The sequence below is a fragment of the Centroberyx affinis genome, unplaced genomic scaffold, assembly GCF_046629955.1.
Source record: "Centroberyx affinis isolate AG114_WGS23_722 - 3 ecotype Tasmania unplaced genomic scaffold, CSIRO-AGI_Caff_v1 ptg000711l_1, whole genome shotgun sequence".
In the NCBI taxonomy this organism is placed as follows: domain Eukaryota; kingdom Metazoa; phylum Chordata; class Actinopteri; order Beryciformes; family Berycidae; genus Centroberyx; species Centroberyx affinis.
The window spans coordinates 94249-117309 of record NW_027279328.1 but is presented as its reverse complement, the minus strand read 5'-3'; the positions used below and the strand labels follow the sequence as shown (position 1 = coordinate 117309).

The following is a 23061-nucleotide window of genomic DNA, read 5'->3' as shown; positions in this document are numbered from 1 at the left end:
CAGAGTTCACCCAACTAGGCTGACTTAATGTGTATGAGGTAAATTCATAGCATATTTCATAGGAAGTAGTATCACACTGATGTAAGTTAAACAAATAAAGCCCTTCTGAAAATGAGGTTGATTTTATTGGTGGTTGTTTGCTTTATAATGGTCACTGACAAGCGGTTATAATTTACACACCTTTTAATTTACCACTACATCACTGACTATAACTACAGTATAATTGTGAAACACATTTGTGCTGTGTATGAGGTCTGACCTAAAAACTGACCAATAAAGACTGGAAAACACTGTCTGTCTGGGTTTCAACATGCTTTATTTGTCTTTACATGGCATTTTCCACACAGCAGTCCAAAACCTACAGTATTTATAAGCTTAGTTCCTAAACAAGATATCCACCATTTTGGAAAAAATATTGTTCGCCTTTCTATTGTACATATCAAACAGGCTTGTGTCTGCAACAACAGCATGTCCCCCCAGATTCATGGAGTATGTGTTCACTGTAATACTTTCCACAGTGCTGAAATAATTAAAAATATCTCTAAAAACAAAAACACTGTATGCACTTTTAGTTTCATCCTCTCTCTCTTTGAAAAAAGACCAATTTGATTTCATATATATTTTTGTTGGGAAATAGTTTCATAACTCTTTCAGTTCAGCTCAAACCAGATTAAAATAAAGTAGCCACTTTGAATATAGTCCAAAAATGTTTTGGGAGTTTGATTTTATCCTAAAAATAGGAACAAACCATATGAAAACAAAATATATTTTAATGTAGCCTACTTAAAGAAGATATTAGGATAATAAAAATACACAGGGCAAAAGAAAAATCTTATTGGAAGAAAATATGTCCTGTGTCCAAAATACATTTTCAAATTAATATCATTTATATGATTTTTTTTTCCAGTTAGGGTATATTGAAACACACCTGTAGAACAATTCTGCTAAATGTGAAATGTATTCTCTTTTTTTTTTTTTTTTTTTACAAGGGAAAAAAAATAATTTTGCAGGTTTCCCGCCTTTACTCCATAGATGACAATTTTGCCTCTGAAACAAAACCTAGCTGCATGCTGCTTGGCAGTGAAAGGCAGATAAAATGGGTTATCTGAAACAAATTGATATTGAAAACTTTAAGTCATGGCGAGGGAAGCAAGTTATCGGTCCGTTCATGAAATTCAGTTGTATTATCGGCACGAATGGCTCTGGTAAGTGTAAACACTTTATATCTTGCTGTTCTAGCAAGTTAGCTAACCTAGCTTACTTAGTTGTCAATGTTAGCTTGACTGGCCAACGTAGCCTAGTAGTGAACTAAGCTAACGTACAGTTAGCCAGTTTAACGATGTGTCTAGGTCCATTATCGGACACCGTTTGCTACCCCTGTCTGACTAGATACTTTTACTTTCCAACGAGCCCGTCACTGCAAACAACTCACGGAATAAACTGCCGGAGTAAAATAATAAATCGTTTGTTTTTTTATTTTATTTTATTTTGTCATGTGGTGGCCGGTTACCAATGCAGAGTAGGTAACGCTAAACCTTCAGTGTAGGTTACCAGCCACAGCCACTTGGATAGTGGCCAACTTATTACCTTAATTCTCCACCCTGAACACATACCAAAACAGTAATTCAAACGTTTGTTGAACATTTGGAAATAAAACTAGGCAAGTCCAATGTCATGGACGCCCTGAGCTTCGCCATGGGGGAGCGGGCCGCCTCTCTCCGGGTGAAGCACACCCGGGACCTGATCCACGGAGCCCACATCGGGAGGCCGCTGTCCGACAAGGCCAGCGTCGCCATGCGGTACTGCGACGACAACGGCGAGGAGGTGGTCTTCTGTCGGAGCATCTCGGGTGAGTTTAAGATATCTAATTTAAATTCCCTATTATGTAGACATTAGACTACAGTTTCAGTGTTGGGGTGTCTACTTTGAAAGGATAGTTTTACAAGCTACCAGTTACTTGGAAGAAGATGAACTACAGCAAAGTTATCCACAAGAGAAATATATTAGATTTCTTAACTGAAGCTAGAAAAAGCAGTTCAAGCTACTTTGTCTACAATGATGGACATAAACACAACCCAAATAACCATATTTGGGATGTCACAGGAACAGGTACAAGTCATGTTAACATTGTGCAATATCCATCACTCCTGTATTATTACTAAAAAGACTACAGTCTGGACCTAAACCCAAACCAAGCAACACAGTTTGGGTTGTTAACGGAAAAAAGTGTGAGGAATGTGAACTTTATGGTGTTTGTAAACTTAAATAAATAAAATGGTCTTTGTAACATTTGAATTATAATTTTATAATATCCAAAAATGGTTGGTAATTGCAGCAGACAGCAGTTACCTATGTCTCAAAATGACAAAAAATGATAAACTCCTCAAAACACTATCCAAATTTCAATTTAGCTCAGCTACTACTATGCTATTGAATATGTAGTTATAATACTGTTGGAATTACATGTAATGAAATGACTCCCCAACACTATAGTTTAATAGTATAGCCATCCATCCCGTCACTAAGTTAAATTTTCTCTGCAAACTCTTCTTCTTTGGGGATAATAGGTATGAGGTGCAGACAAGACATTGAGCTTGACATGACAAGGGACTTGCTATGTAGTATCACACAGACCTGCTTCTGAAAATTGCAGCACAAATACTTAATTCCACTTGCTGTGAGACTTCAGATAATAGAAGTTCTGTCTATTTGTTGCAACCATAAAATTATCATATTCTGCCTTTTGATGGAAGAACAAAATTATATTTTTCAGGTGACTCCTCTGAGTATCGCATCAATGGCATTCATGTTACTTTCGCCAAATACATGGAGGAGCTGCAGAAGATTGGCATTGTGACCAAGGCTAGAAACTGTCTGGTTTTCCAGGTAAACAGTAAAGGGTCTGTACTATCACCAATCAGTATCAGTTATTATATATGTACAGGATTGTGTCTTGGTGGCATTGGTGCAGACACAAATGAAAACATAGCCTACATAGTAACACAATTTTCCTGAAGAAAATAATAAGATATAATATGTCCCTTGTATTTACATTTTTGTAGCTGCCTGGGCAGTTTTCATGCTGTGGGGGCCATTGTAGCTAAATGAATAGAAAGGACACACTGTGACACAACATGTAACACAAACACAACACACTTGATACGAAAACTATAAAAAAAATTATACTGACACATACAATAGGCTGTAGAACATACACTCTACATCGTCAACGTCCAATTAATAACTTAATAAACTTTATTTATATAGTGCGTAATGAGTAATGAGAATAACAATGTAAAAAGGAGACATACAAAATTACATCAGGGACAAAACAGCAACATGTTACAATGTCATGTTACCTGCTGCTGTCCCTGTTTTGAACAACCACTGTCTTAATGTGAGTGGTATTTTAGAAACATCCACAAGTACAATGTGTACTAAAATGGCTGGTAGTAGTGATGCTCTTACAGCTAAGTTAGAGTTAATAAGTGCCTGGTGATTTTTATTTCTCATCGTCCTCCCCAACAGGGGGCAGTGGAGTCCATTGCTATGAAGGACCCAAAAGAGAGGACCAAGATGTTTGAGCGCATCAGTCAGTCCAGGGAGTATGCTGAAGACTACAAGAAGAAAGAGGAGGCACTGCAGAAGGCCAAAGAGGACACCCAGTTTCACTTCAATAAGAAGAAATCGGCCACTGTCGAGAAGAAGCAGGTGTCCCAGGAAAAAATAGAGGTAATATGGGACAATAGTAGGAAAGTAACCTTTTAGTCCACCCTGCTGCAGTGGCTTGTACATCCTAAAATTCACCAGACGCTTTAACTATTTCACCAGCCAACTAGATTTTTAGAATAAAACAGGACCTACAGGTTACAACGCCATAGTGACTGATAGAGTACACAGGTTTACCAGCTACAGACAAATTAACCAGCATTTGGCTGGTGACACATGTTAATTTCCCACCCTGGTGGACAGTTTACTTCTCTACAGAATAATTTGCCATCTGAGATTTCCTCTACCCACCAGGTTACTCTTAAGAAAGAGCTGATGGGCTATCTGCAGACAGGTTGATGTGACTATAGTCTTTGTTTTTTTGCACCTATTATTGTATCACTGGGCTAACTGTCAGCTAATGGGGATCCTAATGAATAAACAGATAAAAACAGACAAATACAGATAAACAAAACAATGCTACTACTATCACTACTGCTGCTGCTACGACTGTTTCTACCACTGTAAGAGGTCAGGCTCAGCTACAGAGCAGCACCGCTGAAGCTAGTAGGGGTTCAGTGTCTTGCTCAAGGACACTACAGCAGGGTGGATGCTTGCTGACAGGATGGCTTGAAGCCAGGCTCTGAAAAAAAATACTTCCACTAACTTAGTTTGTGCAGTGGACAGACAAGACATATAGGACAATCACAAGACAAGTTATAGCACAGTCATCAACATGCTAGATGATCATTGTCTGCAGTCATGGTACATACAAATTAAAAATACTACAAGTAAAACCTAGGGAGAGTAATAGTGCAATAGTGCCACAGTCCACCTGACCTTTCCCCTCCGTCCACCTTCTCCCTCCCCGATCCCCCACCTCAGGCCCAGAAGTACCAGGCGCTGGTGGACGACCTGAACCAGAGCCGTCTGCAGCTGAGTCTGTTTGAGCTTTACCACAACGAGAAGAGCATCAGCGGCCTCAGTGACATCCTGAAGGAGAAGCAGCAGGCTGCAGCTGCTAAGAACAGCAACCTGGAGGAGTGGGAACAGACAGTTAAAGCCCACAAGAAGGAGCACGGACGCCTCACCAGAGAGCTGCAGCACATCGAGAAGGAGATCCGGTGTGTGTGTGTGTGTGTGAGAGAGAGAGAGAAAGAGAGAGAGAGTACTGTAAGCAGGGTAAGAAACTAGCTTTCTTTTCAGAGGGCTCCAATTTGGTTCTAATGGAACAGGTATATCAGGTAAATACATAGGTGCTAGGTGCCAGTAAGTCTGACATGGCTTGACTTAGACTTAACTAGGATTGGGTATCGAGAACCAGTTCCAATTTAGTCCCGGTTCCAAATTACATAATTCACCGGAATCGAGAAGCGACTGCAGTAACGATTCCTCTTATCGGTCATCAAGCTGTTTGAACACCTGGATGCTTCTCCAGTAGTTGCAGGTCACCTACAGTACATACTCACCCTCATGTCAGTGTGGAAACACCGGTGAAGTTTGAAAGTCCATTTAACGCACAGTGAGTTGGCTAGCGCAGCTCCGTGACAACAGAAGTTGCCCCGCCTGTTAACCATCACTACAGTAGTAAGCACATGCTGCCTTCAAGTGCTGTCGGAAATATTGTAATTATGGGCAGAGTGCGCTTGAACAACCCAATAAAGTGGTAAATACAGTCAGTGGTGACTATTTTGTTTTTGTTCTGTGACGTTGACTCCCATTATTTGCGTTTTTTCACTTGATCTTGTATTTTGTTCTCTCAAGTAGGGCATTATGCCAAATGTTCTGAGACAAAAGTAACACAGCAACGTTTGTCTTGAGTAATTATAAAAACAAGTAATAAAACAAAGTTAACTCCACTTAAGCTGCATGAAGTCTTTTACCCCTGAAAATGTATACAGTAGGAATCAACCATAGACTTAACCCAGGCCTCCTCCCACTCTGTCGCCCAGCGCCCAGGAGCAGATCCTGTCCCTGCGTCGGCCCCAGTACATCAAGGTCAAGGTAAACACCTCCCATCACATGAAGAAGGCTGAGGAGGTCCGCGCCGCCCTGCAGAAGGGCCGGAAGCTGAGGGCCATGAAGGAGGAGGAGCTGGCAGAGAGCAGGCGGGAGATCGCTGAGCTGGAGAGGGCCTGGAGGAGCTACGAGAGGCAGGTCCAGGAGGAGGGGGCCTCCCGGGGGGGAGACATCCAGCTGGAGGAGGAGCAGGTGGGGGGCTGGAAAGACATGCTTATCTGCTTTGCCACTCTCCCCTAGTAATAAAACCCAAAGTCATTTAACATGATGTAAAATAGAGCTACTGGCAGATAGGAGGCCAGGGCAACCATGTGTTTCTGTCATGTAGTATTTAACATTATCATACAAACCTAGGATATCTGTGGGACCTTAAAGAGTCTGAAAAAGTGTTCATTATCTAAATTTAAAATCTGAAAAAAAGTATAAAAATAATAAAATACAGTAATTAGAGGGCTTACTTTTTTCACCATGTTGTGCAGGTTTGTTTTCAATTAAGTTTAATTTTGATCGTATCTATAAAATTATATTGTATTGCAATACGTGCACCTCCATTTGGTCATATTAAACATTTCATTTCTTGTTGTTCTATTTCCTATACTGCTCAAAACTTTCAGTTCAGTCGCAAACAGGCTGGTTTTGCCAGCTTATAACAAAGGTCTTAAAAAGTCTTAAATTTGGCTTGCAGATACCTTGAAAGCACCAGGGATAAGTTAGCGAAAAAGTCAGACATACTCTGTGTGTGTGTGTTTGTGTGTGTACTTCTGCGGCAGCTGGAGCAGTACAATGAGCTGAAGGAGCAGGCCAGGAAGCAGGGTGCCGTCCTCAGCCAGCAGGCTGAGAAGCTGCACTGGGAGGTGAGGGCCGACCGCGAGAAGATGGCCTTCGACCAGCGCAGGAAGAAGGAAGTGGAGGTACTGTTATCAGCAAAAAAGACATTTTTCCAAGTTAATAAACACAAAAAGAAAAATTACAGGAAGATAAAGTAGTCCACTTTTCACATTAATAAATGTGGGATCAGTATAGCCTTAATAAAACCCCACTTGGAACTTTGTGTAACCTTGTCTAATGTGTTGTGGGCATAGGCTGGCATCAGGAACAACCAGAGTCAGCTGGAGGACTTGACTTGCAGAGCAGAGAAACTGGAAGAGTACACCAACACCTGCAAGTAAGACACCTGTTTACCTTATACACACCCTCTGGGACCTCAGTAGTTTTAACTCTATCCTGCTTGTATGCTGCCCTGCTTTTGGATGTCTCATTACTGGGCTGCACAATCACGGCTGAAATAAAAATCCCACTTATTTTCCTAGATACCTAGTGTTGAATACTTAACTGTATGTCTCAGGGCGTCCCTTGAGGAGTACCATCAGCGGGAAGAGAGCCTGAGTGGGGAGCTGCAGCAGGGCCGCCAGCGCAGTGAGGAGGTGAACCAGGAGCTGGGCCAGGTACTGGAGGAGCTGGGTAACGCCCGCCTGGACAGCCAGGAAAGCCGACGCCACCAACAGCGGAAAGAGGTGCTGGAGAGGCTCCACAGACTCTACCCCGAAACTCTGGTGAGAGACAGACTTGGGCAGTGAGTAGGGATACCAGGGATACCATCTTTGGTAGGGCTGAACAATATTGACAAAAAAACTAATTGCGATTATTTGACAGAATTAAGTGCAATTTCTGTCATCACAGGTTTTCCACTTTTCATTAAAATTGTTTAAAGACTTTCTCTTAAGCAATTAATTACAACCTCTGTGATTTGGAAATTGCAGAAGTTCATATTGCGATTTTGATTTTTTTTTTTTTTTCGATTAATTGTTCAGCTCTAATATTTGGCTGGTAATCATTCGTCCGTCAGAGCTTCTTTTCGATTGTAAAATTAATAGCTCTTTGGCTCTTTTGGTTCATCCAGTTGGTTCATGCCACTGTTTCTCCTCTCCTACTCTCTCTCTCTCTCTCTCTCTCTCTCTCTTTCTCTCTCTAATTATCTGTTTGTCTGTCTATCTAATCTCTGTGTCCCTCCTCTCACTAACTCTTCTCTCTCCTTCCCTCTTGCTGTCTGTGTCACAATTTTGACCACTGAAATTTCTAAACCACCAGAGGCTACAATTTTTTTCTTAAAGGGAGAACTTAGAATTTCCATAACAAGGTATTCTGGTGCTGCTCAGAATCGCTTGCCTACAGATAAAGCTACATGTCAGAGGAATTTTTAAATTTATTCAAACATCAAATTTCAGAATTTTTTTTTGGAAGTTACTAGTTGCTGAAAAAGAAATAACATATAAAAGGCTGCGTCCACATCTATTGTAATTCATACTAGAAAAGCAATATGCAGCCAAAAAATTCTGACTGTCAACCAATGAATTATTTGTCGATATCGTGTACCCATACTTCACTGATCTGATATCTTTCACCTCGTCATCTGTGGATTCTGGAGCTATTTTTTCAAACATTTCTCTGTGTTGCCTGTCCCAGTATGGCCGTCTGGTGGACCTGTGCAGCCCCATCCATAAGAAGTACCAGCTGGCTGTCACCAAGGTGTTTGGCCGCTACATGAACGCCATTGTGGTGGCCTCGGAGAAGGTGGCCCGTGACTGTATCCACTTCATCAAGGAAGAGCGAGCTGAGCCTGAGACCTTCCTGCCCATCGACTACCTGGATGTAAGTTGAAACAAGCTTTCAAGGCAAGAGAAGCCTTGAGACGTAGCTACAACAACTACACTAACTACACATTCACATTCACCTTTGCTGTGGGCTCAAATATAGCATGATTATTTGCAGCACTATCCTGAAAATGGGGTGAAAAAAAACATCTTTGGTGTTTATCATTGTATGCATTAATGCTTGACATCACTTCATTTTTGGGTGGTTGAAAGCTGAAAAGGTTTAAAACCACTGCTTTAAACAATTTAAAAACTTTCTTTTTAAAATGCAATACACAGAACTTGTAAATCTGTCTGTTTCTCTATTGCTCTAACACACACATATGTACACTCTTGCACGCACACACACACACACACACACACTCAGTATCACTAATCCCATCCCTACTGTGTCTAGGTGAGTCCTCTGAACGAGCGGCTGAGAGAAGTGCGAGGAGCCAAGATGGTGGTGGATGTGGTGCAGTGTAACTCTTCAACAGCTGCCTCCCAGCTGAGGAAGGTGGTGCAGTTTGTCTGTGGCAACGCCATGGTGTGTGAGACCATCAAAGAGGCCAGGAGCGTGGCCTTCGATGGGTCGAACCGCATCAAGGTGAGCCTGGCCTTGGTTCATCAGCGCTGACGCATTACATACAACACTGCATACAACACAGGACTGACACACAAAACATACAGGACCTACAGGACCTCACATAGTGTAGATAAGACATACTGTATGACAGTAGACTAAACATAAACACACTACACTGTCAGAAAAAAAAGGTACAAAATTAAGGTACAGCTCCAGCAACAAAAGGTACAACTCTTTTCTGACAGTGAGCAGGTACACCAATGGCCAAAGAATTTTTCCACTGTAGCAACATTGGCATAGTTGGTAACAGTAGATGTACAAAGTACAACTAGCCTGGACCTATTTGTATTTTGTACGTTTGTCATTTAGGCATCTTTTGCTGTTTATCAACCTAGCTGTATTTTGCACATAAACTGTTACAAAAATAGTTTCAGTTTGTGGTCGTACAGTTAAAGTTGCTATTTTATTAGTTGTAGCACAGAGTTAACAAAAACAAAATGAAATTGCAATATGGACTACTGCAATATTCATACTGCAAGAGGATAGATGTATTTAGAGGCAAAAGTTTTTCAAACAGCTTCCTAAACAAGGTTTTCTTGTGCTGGGCAAAATCGCTTGCACTCAGTGACTGACAAATCATGTTGCATGTTGGATAAAAATGAATATATGAGAATATCATCAGACCAAGTAGAGACATTATAATGCTCATAAAATCTTATAGACCAAGACCTAGCTCACCTCCCCACCTACCACTCTGGTAGGTAGGGAGTAGTAACTTTTGCTCATCACCATCTTGCACTACCATGGCAGACACGTGATCAGATGTTTTCCCCGTAGACAGTGGCTCTGGACGGGACCTTGTTTGCCAAGTCAGGGGTGATTTCTGGAGGCTCCAGTGACCTGCGGACCAAAGCCCGCTGCTGGGACGAGAAGGACATGAAACGGCTGAAGGAACGCAAGGACCAGCTGATGGCTGAGTTGCGCGTAAGTCAACACACGTGTCCTAAGGAGACCTGGGTCCCAGGTCTCCTTAGGACCAGCCAACTAGATTACCAGCCAACTAGATTTGTATAAGAGAGTAGCACCTCCAAATTATAGTCGATTATCTCAGGGGTTGTGCTGGTCCTGAAAAAATCCTAAAATAAATCTTTAAAAAAAAGTACTTGAATCCACTTTGCAAGGTCTTAAAATGTTTGTGGATTCTTATTGCTCTATTTTTCTGATGAGAAATCAGTCACACAGACCTAGATTCTGGTCTACAATTGTTTTAAATTTCACGTATATTTTCAGTTGTGAAAATGGTCTTATATATCTTTCTACCTGGCATCAAAAAGGTCTTAAAAATTGAACTTGATGAAAGTAAGACTGTCTCGAACTAGACACACAGGTGGGCTGAAAATATATTTTTTTTAAGAGTGCATAATAGTTTCTACACAGTAACCAGTAACATTGTGTTATGATCCCGTGACAGGGTCTGATGAAGCTGAGACGGAAGGAGTCGGAGCTGAAACAGATCCAGGCTCAGGCTCAAGGCGCTCAGTCCCGCCTCAAATACTCCAACACCGAGCTGGAAAACATCCGCAAGAAGAACATCTGCAACTGCCAGGCGGTAGGACCACAGAAACTGGATTCCACCTAATGCAGCATTATAGCTGAGAAAGTGTTCATTCAGTTGGTTCATGTGTGTAAACCAGAATCACTTTCATCATAAAGTACAATAGATGTACAGGGACTGTCATGGAGACATATTGGCAACTAACAGTTTCTTACTAACTATGAACAGTAGACTACACTTATCACTCTTCATCTGTCCTTTCAATATTCTTTAGCCGTGTGTGTCTGTGATTGAATGCTGAATGTATATTTGAAGAGTTTTGTTTCAAAAATAAGATATCCACTATTTAAAAAAGAAAAAAGAATGACACACACTGTCCCACACTACCTGCTGGCATCTTAAGGTATTTGCTTATAACGCATTTCATTTTTTGAGGACAGAATCTCTTATGTTTTTTAGACATTTCTTGATGAATTTCATGGAGCACTTTTTTTCCCAATATGCATGTCAGTAATTTTTATACATTTATCATATTTGGTGATGACGTGATTGTGATTACACACACACAGCTGTCACGGGTAGGTGTGGTGAGGACCCAAACACAGGACAGCGAGGCAGGTGATGATGAAAACCCCAAGACTGGGTGTTTACTGAACATACAACAGGTGACACAGGAAACCAAAACAAGAACTCTTCACACAAACAGACACAAGTAACAGAACAATGAACCGACAAAGGGTGCATTCCATTTGGCCAAAATGCGTCCTCTCCTCCGTCCTCGCGGCCTCGTCTCCTCTGTGACTCGGCATCCAAAAATGAGGCGCCATCATGAAGGACATTCCAATTGGTCAAAAAACGCATGGAGGATCCTTCATGTCTCCTCGGGTGCATTGTCTTGTGTCTCCTCCTCCGTCCTCGCGACCTCGTCTCCTCGCTGACCCGGCATCCAAAAATGAGCCGCCATCATTAAGGATGTTCCAATTGGTTAAAAGACGCATGAAGGATCCTTCAAGTCTCCTCGCCTCCGTCCTCCAATAAGGCGTGGTCGGAGGATACTCAGGTGTGTCCTCGATGCGGAAATAATGAGTGAAGGCAATTAACCATTGGCACGTGCAGATATAAGCCCGCCTCCATACCATCAGAAAACGTGCGGACACTGGCAGAAAAAAAAATCCACAGGTGTAAGTAGCCCCAACTTGTTATATATTCTTCAAACAGAAATAGCAGAGGTTTTAAATGTTAGCCGAACATTTGTTAATGAAGGGTTATACGTTAAAGGTTCATATACTGACAGATCTGTTGTAGTTGTAGGATGTCAAACTTTTCCCAAATAGGCATCAGGAAATGATCTTAAGGCTTGAATGTGATTATAGGGACAGAGAAGACGCGCCAGCTGATCCTCCAGCGCATAGAGAGGGTGAGTGGGGGCAAGTAACGTGAATTTTATATGGAGTTATTTTATAGGATTTATCATTAATATGAATGACATTCCATGATCCAATAAGCCTGAATGAAATCCGTTCATTAGGACATATAGAAATAGCCTATTAATGCACACATGCGACTCTTTTACCATGCGCGTCTCTTTCTAATAGGACCTCAAGTCAGCAGCACCGGGCTCTGGGTCTGAGGATGGGGAGCAAACGGCTGCAGCTGGCCCCGGTTCTCCCTCATGCATGAGACTACCGGCGGGAGGCCATCGGCGCTCCCTCCCGCTTTAATAGACTCGTGTGGACCAGCAGCCGGAGTCAGCCGCTGTGCGCTCCCCATCCAGCCCCGATCCCAGTCCCCCTGATGAGCAACCGGGGCCATCAGATGCTGCTGCCCGCTCCCATGTGTGACCTCCGCGGCTTCCTCGGTTCCCCCGGCAGCCAAGAGGCGAAGAGGAGAGGGAGCGCTGCTGGGGTTTCTCCGGGAAGTGACCGAGGACGCACGGGCTGAGCAGCAGACGGAGCGATTTTCAACTATATTAGAGACAGTTTTATTTTATTTTTTTAATGTAAAAAAAATAAATAAAAATTTCTCTGCCTTTTAGGCGTAGCCTACCTCTGTTTCCATTCTCACCATATTCATAACCTTGGCAATGACCGTTGCCATGACAGGACATATTTTCATCATAAAGGCCAGAATCACTGCTGGAATCACTTCTGTGTCTTCTCTGGATCACCAGTTGGTTTGCTGCGTTTGTTTGATGTGTCTCTCATTCAGTGTTCATCATGCTTATGAATTGTGTTTGTGTGTGTTGCCATGGAATTTCTCTTCTGGAGAATAAATTCTTACTAAACATTAACAGCATATTTTGCTCTTACAGCTAGATCTATGGTTATTTGGGAATTGTATTTATTTATTTAGGAATAAAAAGAAAGCACTTTGGTTCATTGCCAGTAAGTGTCAAACAGCCCACATGATCGTTGTCTAATCCAAGTTGCATAAAGGATAAAAGTTGGACAATTTGTATTGCACCTTTCTTATCAGTGCTGCACAAAATTAAAATGTAGCATACAGCAGACAGAATAACAAAAAAAACTGAATAAAAACAGAAACAGAAACACTTTTTAGGCATTAGGGATTTTTTTGAAGTGTTCTACCTTCATGAGGTAGACAAGGCTCACTAGAGGCTGGCATAATTTAGATGAATTAAACATTAATCTGAACTTTGTTAAACGTTTTTATGTGGATAAAACATGAGCCTTAGAATAATTTAGACAGCTGTCATCCTGTGTGGGAGGAGCCTCAACGCAACGCTTCACACGTCAGTTCAATATGGCTGTGTGAGGATGTTCCAATTGACAAGCCAGGTTCACTCGACTCCTCGCATCTTCTTGTTTCCTCGGTGACCTTTGACCGAGGAGTCGCGGCAGAGACGTGAGGCGAGGAGACGAGGAGAAATCGTTACCAAATGGAATGCACCCAAAGACTGACTGGGGAAACAAGACTAATGTACACATGGGGTGATTACAATTGAGACACAGCTGGGGCAGACAGAAAACAAGGTACACGTAGAACTAAGAGAACTAGACAGGGAAAACATACAAAGAAATACAAAATCTAGACAGGGCAAAAGTCAAAACCCTGACAGTATCCCCCCTCTAGGGACGGCTCTTGACGTCCCACAAGGTCCATGAGGAAGGGGGACTTGAGAGGGGCGCTGGGGAGACAGAAGTGGGCAGGGAAAGGGGCTGAAACCCCCCGGAGCTTTCTTCCACTGCCGGGACGAGAGGGTAGGCTTGAGAGCGCAGGGAGACAGACAAGCAGGCAGGGAAAGGGGCTGATACCCCCCGGAGCTTTCTTCCACTGCCGGGACAAATGGGTAGACTTGAGAGCGCTGGGGATACAGAGAAGCGGGCAGGGAAAGGGGCTGAAACCCCCGGAGCTTTCTTCCACTGCCGGGACACGAGAGGGTTGGAGCTTGAGTGCGCTGGTCAGGCAGACAAGTGGGGCTCACCAGGTGAAGGCAGGCTGTGTGGTAGCTGGGTGCTGTCCGCTGGGTCCAGGCTGGTCGGTTCATTCTGTCATGGGTAGGTGTGGTGAGGACCCAAACGCAGGACAGCGAGGCAGGTGATGATGAAAACCCCAAGACTGGGTGTTTACTGAACATACAATAGGTGACACAGGAAACCAAAACAAGAACTCTTCACACAAACAGACACAAGTAACAGAACAATGAACCGACAAAGACTGACTGGGGAAACAAGACTAATGTACACATGGGGTGATTACAAATGAGACACAGCTGGGGCAGACAGAAAACAAGGTAGAACTAAGAGAACTAGACAGGGAAAACATACAAAGAAATACAAAATCTAGACAGGGCAAAAGTCAAAACCCTGACACACAGCATTCTTTATCGTCTATATGTCTTGTCATGTGTTTCTAAATGTCTGCAGGAAATCTCTCGTATGGAGAGTGAATTATCAAACCTGGAGTCTCAGATCCAGATGCAGCAGGAGAGTGTGGAGGTGAGGGAGGCCCAGATGAAGAAGACCAGAGACAAGATCGACCAGGTACATCTGTCAGCACGTTTCAGCACATTCAATCTGGGTTCAATCCCAAGCACAATTAATTTAATTTTGCAATAAATTAGACACAATGATTCTTTTTACGAAATAATGAACTTTTTTTCCAGCCTCTACATTACCTCCATTATCAGTAAAGGTAAATACCTTGAAATCAGATAAATGGTTGGTCACTGGTTGGCGTCACAGTTAACCATTCTGTGCATGAGCACCAACATCAGGGAGTCACATGTTGGGAGGGGGAGTCACACGTCTTTTTTAGGGTGTCACATGGTAAAACCAGACTGGCCTACAGTAGGGATAACACAAAAGGCATTTATTGAGGCATCCTGATGACCACAGTGGCTGATGGACTCCGAAATTCATCAGCCAAATATGATTTTTCAAATGTAAAAGAACCTCTAGATGAAGGCTGACCTGCCGAAGTGGCTGGTAGAGCAGATAAACTTATTAGCCACAGCCAAATGCTTTATTAAGGTTTGTCTAGTGGCTGGTAGCAATTTCCCAAATGTTATTTCTACATGTCAGCAGTCGTGTTGATGCTCTATGTGTTCAGATGGAGGATCTGGTGTTTGCTGACTTCTGCGCTGAGATCGGTGTGGACAACATCAGGGAGTATGAGCAGGAGAACCTGAAACACCAGGCAGAGGTGGACAAGAAACGGTACAGAGAATTTGCACCAGTGTCTACCACATCATTGTGTCTAACATGTGTGACATGGTAGTGCAGCCTAAGATGGTTTCTGAGTTAAGAGCAGTTCGGAATGCCAGCTGGGTCTGCTTGGTGTACTACTAATATGTAATATCACGAGGACATTGCTTGGACAATACTCATACTCACATAAATATTCATTATTGTGAAATGGGGTTACATTTCAGTGTTTGTTGAACTCAAAATTGCATGAAGCAGATGGGTAAAATCTGAATCACATTAACTGATGAGTTGACATATGGACCCTGACACACTCCTCTGAACTACAACTGCATACATTCCCAAAGTTCATAATTCCTGTCAACTTTCCCCCTCATGTATTCTCTTGGTATACCCATCTCTCCCTCTAGGCTGGAGTTTGAGAGCCAGCGCACCCGCCTGAGCGCCCTGCTGGAGTACGAACAAGACCAGCTGGAGCAGCAGAAGAAGAAGTTCCAGAAGCTAGAGGAGACCATCGTCAAGGAGGAGAAAGCCATGGCTGAGCAGAAAAAGGTAAACATCTCAGACAGACACTCTCATCCAAAATGACTTAGAATGAGTCAGCGAGTAGGGGTTCACATCGGCTATTGTGGGAATCAAACCTGTGACCTTTCACTAACCGTTAGGCCACGGCAGACTTTTTCAGCCCAATGTTTCCACTCCCTCCCAGGAGGAGGAGAAGCTGCTGCTGGTGGTGGAGGAGAGTCAGAACAAAGTACTGGAGGTGAAGAACCAACTGCTGTTCAAGAAGAGCCAGGTGGCCGACGCCAAGGCTGAGCTGGAACAGAAGACCCGGAGCCTCCAGGAGACCAACAGGTAATACTAGTACTACTAGTAGCAGTGTCTTGCTTCTGTGATTCAACGTATTTGTTCAAAGAGGATGTTGGAGTGGGACATAACGCAGTGACGGACTGTTCAAAAAGTGTCCGAAAAGCATGAAATGAATACTGGGAAAAAGTACAGAATTTTGAGATGGTAAACTGTTTTCTCCCCTCCTCTCTCTGTCTCTTCTAGAGAGTTGGTGAAGCTGCAGCGGGAGGTGATCTCTGCGGAGACGGCCATGGAGCAGAGACGGATGGCCAGACACAACTTGCTGCTGGCCTGCAAGATCCAGAATCTGCCTGTCACTCTGCTGTCAGGGAGCCTGGATGAGATCAGTGAGGTGCAGGTAGGGCTTACTGTAGGGATGTGTGAGACTTTGTTTTGAGAATTGACTGTTCTTTGTCTCCACTGAATGACTGAATGAATTTGATAATTTTCAGGTCAAGTGATCAAAGTCTGGAAAAAGTGTAGAATTTTGAAATGGAAATTGTGTAGGAACCTGGTCCTTGTAACGCTTATCAGTTCAATATTCTCATTATAAATGAACATTTGGAAAATCAGAAAATTGGGTACAATATTCTAAAATATCAACTTTTTGCCTCAGATGAATAGAAAATTGGGATTTTAGATAGTTTGTATAATTTTCAGATTATTGTTATACAATCGGAAAGACAGATATTTTATATAATTGCACTCCTGTCACCAATTTTCCAATTTTCTAATTATCAGATCGTATAACGAAGAACAGAAAATTTGAAAAACAATCTAAAATCCCAATTTTCTATTTATCTGAGAGGCATAAAGTTGAAAATTTAGAATATTGTACCCAATTTTCTGATTTTCCAAATGTTCATTTATAATGAAAATATTGAACTGGTAAGCGTTACATGGACCGAACCATGCCATTAGAGTAACAAAGACCTAGAAAACCTACAGAGTTTTTGGAAACTAAAAGAGACAATGAAAGGCTCTTTGGTGTCAGTCTTCAGTGATTGATTCCTCTGGTCTGTGCAGCTGGACGTTGAGTCAGAAAGCACTTCAACCACCATGGACATCTATGAGAGAGAGGCGCAGCTAGTCATCGACTACTCTGGTCTGGGGACAGAGCTCAGGGTGAGACCTCCACTTTAACACTCAATTCTAGGCTTGGGCATTATCCAAAATTTAATATCACGATGCTGTCCTGTCAAAATACCGGTTAGGTCGGTCTTAGTTAACAATTATTAATATTCAATACCACAGAAAATACTGTGATATTCAGGAAATATACTCAATTCCCTCACCATCGTCCTTATTTTCTCTCAATGCTGTTTACTACCATGGGATATAAGCAATGTACTACATGTAGTGTGTGTCTGTTTGTGGTTTGTGTGTGTGTGTGTTTGTGTGTGTGTATGTGTGTGTGTGTGTGTGTGTGTGTGTGCAGCGTCTGCAGGAGGAGGAGGAGATGGAGGCCCAGCTGGGGAGGCTGAGGGAGTCGGTCTCCTCCACAGAGGGAGTGCTGCAGCACACCACCGCTCCCAACCTCAAAGCCCTGGAGAAGATGAGGGAGGTGAAGAACAAGTTCCAGGGAGTGATGGAGGGTACGTTGTTTTTCAACATATCTATGAAGAGTTACATTTCCAAAATGCGATATATCCATTTCCGAAAAACTAGTTATTACATGAAGTAAAAAAGGGTGGTTTTCATGGAACAATACTCATGTTAACATTTTTTTACTAGATTTCCAAGGGGAATAAAGTATTAAGTGGAACAGTCATTGTAACCAAACTATATTTCAGCATACATATGATTAAATAAATAGCAGTGTATTGAAGTACAGCAATTTGGGATTAAATCAAATAGCAATAGCATTATCTTGCTATATATAGCACCTGACCTGCTGCTGTGCTGTCATGTGCATCACGTTTTAAGGCTTTTATCTTCTCTTTTCAGAAATACATGAATGGTATTTGTCACTGCATTATGTCATTTCAGCTTTGCACAACGAACAAAGCACCATGTTATTGGGGTTGTGTTTAGTTTAAAATATTCCCATTCTTTGGGTATGTTCATGTTGGATTTTTGGAAACTGGTGGTTTGGGGCAAAGTTAAGTTCAAAATAAAACAATTCGGCGCCAAACCAAAAACAAGTTGAAATCCTGCCAAGAAATGAAGGTTTGGAAAAAGCATGTAACTTCTGAATTTGTGTTCTGCGCACTGGACTCTGTTTTATAATATGCTGAAAAGTAGTTTGGTTGTAATGACTTATTACACATGAACATGGATTAAAAACTGAGTATGAAGAGTTTCATTGAAAAATGAGATTTCCACCAAATGTAGATGTTGTTATCACATTGAGTGTAATATGGTAACTGAAGTCCTTAAAAAAAGATCAAGCTGTGTTGCCTCTCCCATGTCTAGCCTTCGATGCCAGCACCAGAGCAGCCAGGAAGTGCAACCAGGAGTTTGAGCAGGTCAAGGCCCAGCGCTTCCACCTGTTCAGCCAGTGCTTTGAGCACGTGTCTGTTGTAATCGACCAGATCTATAAAAGAATATGCAAGAACAGCAGCGCCCAGGTGAAGCAACACAACCTCAAAGACACACGCACACACACATACGTTTCTCTGTGGGTGATCTAGTGATCAAGTGATCTATACATAACTTGACATAACTTAACTTGACTGACTTAAAACATTTTTGTTCCAAAGACCAGCTTCCTGGACAGCTTACATCGAAGCTAACATTGTTTTAACTTAAAAATAATAGTGGGAGTATATGTATTTCTACACCCTGACTGATATATTTTCAGGCATCTTAGTGCGGTTATTTGGTGCCAACCGAGTTTGAAAGGTGTCGTTCTCACTTTGCAGAACTCAAGGACTAGCCTAAACGCTCCAGAGTTCGACTGAACGGTTATAAACATGCTTGGTTTAAAGGCAGCCGAAAATGACCAAAGAACTAAAGGTCTGCACGGGCCTGGAAATAAAGCCCGAGCCTGCAACGTTCAGGCCCGACCCGAAACTAAGCCTGACTGTAATGCAAAATTTGAAGCCCAAAACCAACCAGAAACCCGAAATCAAAACGTTCCTATTTAAAAGTCATATTTTTTGGTCATTCTATTTTCTTTTCAGAAACAGAAATTAAAAAATCCACATCAAAATCCACAAATGAAAAACGGAAATATAAGGCATTTTCCGTTTTGCTGGTCAGAAACGGCAGATACTACAACATTTATAAAGGACTTGATTTTCCCCTTATCATTTGTAAAACAGAAAATGAAGTAGTAAAACAACACAAAATTAAAAAAGCCCATTTTGGTACTGTAGCCGCTGTGCGTCTTTCAGCACCAGTGACAGAGCGGAGAGAGAGAGAGAGAGAGAGAGAGAGAGCAGAGCTTCAGGAGAAAGCGAGGAGCATAAAACATTGTGCTTTTTTCCCACGCATGAAAAAGAAAACAACCGAGCCCAACCCGACCTCAGCCCGAATTATTTAGGCTATTTAAAAACCAAGCCCGACCCGGCCAATACCCGACATACAGTCTCGGGTCCCGTCGGGTTCGGGTCGGGTTGCAGACCTCTACAAAGAACACAACATGGTGGCAAACAAGAACAGAATGACAAGATGCATAAAATGACAAGATTCAGTAAAACAGTCCTGCTGTCTGTGTGTGTGTGTGTGTGTGTGTGTGTGTGTGTGTGTGTGTGTGTGTGTGTGTGTGTGTGTGTGTGTGTGTGTGTGTGTGTGTGTGTGCGCTCCCTCCAGGCCATCCTGAGTGCAGAGAATCCAGACGAGCCGTACCTGGGCGGCATCAACTACAACTGCGTGGCGCCGGGGAAACGCTTCATGGCCATGGACAATCTGTCTGGAGGGGAAAAGGCCATCGCCGCCCTCGCCCTGGTGTTCGCCATCCACAGGTGACACCGGCCGCACAGTCAGGCCCCAAGACGTGGATTAGATTACATTAGATTATATTAGATTACATTAGATGAAACTGGGAAATTGGGTCATCACAGAAGCAGAGAACAAGATACAGATAAGAGTGAGAAAAAGTGAATACTGAAGGTGATTACAAGAGCCAAAGGTATGGAGAGTAATAATACCAAACATTAAAGGAGGATTCCAGCATGATATCATTTTCCATCCCATAAATGTTAATTGTGACAGTTTTTACATGTATGCGCCATGATTAAAGATATTTTAAAATCAGTTTTGCCATATCTCTCTGGCTCATTCAAGTTTAGGTCACCATTTCATATTAATGCACATTCGGGAATACAAGATGAGACAGGGGGCGTCTTACTTACGCTTTCTGTTTCTGATTTCTGTTTTCCTCTCCAAAATAAAACTTCAAACCAATTCTCAAGCGTTCTCTTAGGACCCGCCTTCTGTCAATCACAACCCAGTCAAGCCGACAGACAAACCAAAACAAGATGGTTCCGCCAGCTATTGTACGTAAAATTAAATGGAAAAAAAAATTATTAGCAAATATGACATGATAAAAGTGTGGAAAATGATTTACAGTGATGTGAAACCATAAAGGAAATGCAAGAAATGAGCAAAAAATCACACTGGAATTGTCCTTTAAGTAGAATAAACAAAGCATCTTCACTGACAGACTGTCTTCATTTCCCAGAATCACTTGACAAAAGACAAGTAGTGCTGACTGCCGGTTGCTTGTAATATTGACTATCAAGGAATCAAAGCTTATTCTACTGTTGCATTCACTGTAATTCTCTCTGGATAGGAGTGTCAGCTGAATGTGCTAAAATCTAAATGTAATGTAACTCACTGTGTCTTTGCCATTTGGCAGACTGATGTTTGTGTCATTTCCCTCAGCTTCCGCCCGGCTCCTTTCTTCGTCTTGGACGAGGTCGACGCAGCGCTGGACAACACTAACATCAGCAAGGCAAGAGTCCTCGCAACAGCACTCTCTCTTTATAGTGTGTGAATGAACTGACATCTCACTGTCAAACCTGCATCAGGTTTGGCAGCACCAGTGCCAACAGTGGAAAAGTTAATTTTGAGCCCTGCGCTTCTGTACAGAAGACTGTTGCAGAGGACTCTTTCTGTGGGAGATGATTCATAATAAGATCAGATAAACTTTATTGTGTCTGCAGGGGAGATTTGTCATGGACACCAAAGCTGCAGCTTCATAAAAAAAGTCCTAAAAACAATAACTAGATGGCACTCAGCAGAGCGCATGCCTCTGCCAACGCTATGCAATTGTCAAGATATGCCAGTTCCACATGTTGGATTTTCACCAAAAGTTAATCATTTCTTCCAGGGCAAATTATCACATCAGGAGATGAAACATTTTCATGACTGGACCTGAAATGGGACTTGAGATCTGTCTGTTCAAATTCTAGACACTTTTAAGCATTTTAGCAGATTATCTCAACACCAAATGGCCAATCAGCTCTATATCTGTTCAGTTTCCATTAGAGTTGTGGACCAACTTCTGGAAAAATTAGCAGGGCGGATGTGTCTAAACAGGAGCTCTCCAGTGCCTCCATGCTGCAAAGCTCTCACTCACCATTGCAACCTATATGCCAGAGTTCAGTGGCCTTCATTGGCCTTGCGCAGACTCACTCATTGGTACATATTTATTTATAAGTCCATCCTTGGTCTGCTCCCCTCTTATCTTTGTGGGTATATCTCACTCAAAACTAGTAATTATTGTTTGCGCTCTAATTACACCCTCTTACTGTCTGTCCCTAAGGTTCGCACTGAATTTGGCAAACAGGCCTTTATGTTCTCCGCCCCTGCAGCCTGGAACCACTTGCAGACAGATTTGCAGCTAGATGAGCTGATCCCGATTAGGGCATTCAAAAATGTAGTGAAGGGTTTGGAGGCAAATTCAATTGGAATTTGTAATTGTTTCCTTAGCTAGACCTGTCTCCTCCTGTCTGTCTTTTAGGCATATGAGTCTGAGTTGCTACTGTATGTTTTGTTTTATGTGGTTTAATGTTTGCTTGTATGTTGTTCGAAACTCTGTATTGCTGCTATCTTGGCCAGGGCTCCCTGGAAAAACTCACAGACTCACCTGGTTAAATAAAGGTTTAATAATAATAATAAAATGTTGTTTGATTGGACTAATAATGAAGGGTTTGTGTGGCGTCCAGGTGACCAGCTTCATCAGGGAGGAGTCCAGGCAGAACATGCAGATCATCGTCATCTCCCTGAAGGAGGAGTTCTTCTCCAGAGCCGACGCTCTGCTGGGAGTCTACTCAGAGGTAAACAGTAAAATAAACACAGTAAAATATACATCTGTATTCTTCCTTTCTAAACCCCTTGCACCCTGACTTTCCCCTTAAATTTCACCTGAAGTAGCTTCAAGTGCTTTGTATCTGCCCGTTCCAACACTTCACTGAAGCTATAGCACACATATTGAGTGAAATATTCAAACCTAAGATGCCATTTTTTATTTTTTGTTACATTAAATGGAAAAAAAACTAAATACCTTGTGCATCATTTTATACACATTTCCCTGTAATTCAATATTCAACATACTCTGGAAACCTTGGGATCTTGACTAGAATTTAAAATAAAGTTCTGTGGGTTTGAGCAAAGCTTGGCCATGCAACACGTTTGTAATGATGATCCAGTCGGCGGGAAAGGAAGGGTGGAAGAGGTTTGATACAGTCAATACAATATTCTCTTATCCCTCCCAGTTTAATGAGTGCATGTTCAGCCGCATGCTGAGCGTGGACCTGAGGCCCTTCCCTCTGGATGAAGAGGACAGCGGGACAGAGAAGGCGCCTGGAGACGAGGGAAGACAAGACTCTGGCAGCCTGGATTCAGCACCATGATGCCCTCATTTGCATCTCTCTCTGTTGTGCTCATTGACCTCATTGATAAGCGGTTCTCAACCTTTTCGGCTCTTGACCCCCCAAAATAAAGTAAAGCCTACTTGCAACCTCATGTAAAAAAGCAGAATGGTGATTTTTTTGCACCAAATGATTATCACGTTAGTTCCCTTTTGACGCCATTTTACAAGATTATTGAAAGATGCCTAGAGACTGCAAATATTAAAATTTTCCACCAGGAAAA

General features: G+C 42.4%; 1 protein-coding gene across 1 annotated transcript; it reads left to right on the top strand.

Annotated features, from left to right (window-relative positions):
- The first annotated feature begins 1096 nt into the window (after positions 1 to 1096).
- smc1b (structural maintenance of chromosomes 1B) lies at positions 1097 to 22820 on the top strand. Its single transcript, XM_071519503.1, has 25 exons — positions 1097 to 1205; positions 1661 to 1849; positions 2774 to 2886; positions 3529 to 3732; positions 4594 to 4832; positions 5661 to 5919; positions 6498 to 6638; positions 6810 to 6892; positions 7073 to 7280; positions 8191 to 8376; positions 8776 to 8967; positions 9784 to 9930; positions 10418 to 10555; positions 14389 to 14505; positions 15074 to 15180; positions 15579 to 15720; positions 15878 to 16023; positions 16222 to 16375; positions 17044 to 17142; positions 17456 to 17612; positions 18433 to 18587; positions 19774 to 19925; positions 20848 to 20917; positions 22134 to 22244; positions 22683 to 22820. Exons 1-25 carry the CDS (start codon positions 1097 to 1099, stop codon positions 22818 to 22820), a joined length of 3756 nt encoding a protein of 1251 aa, XP_071375604.1.
- The last annotated feature ends 241 nt before the right edge of the window (positions 22821 to 23061 follow it).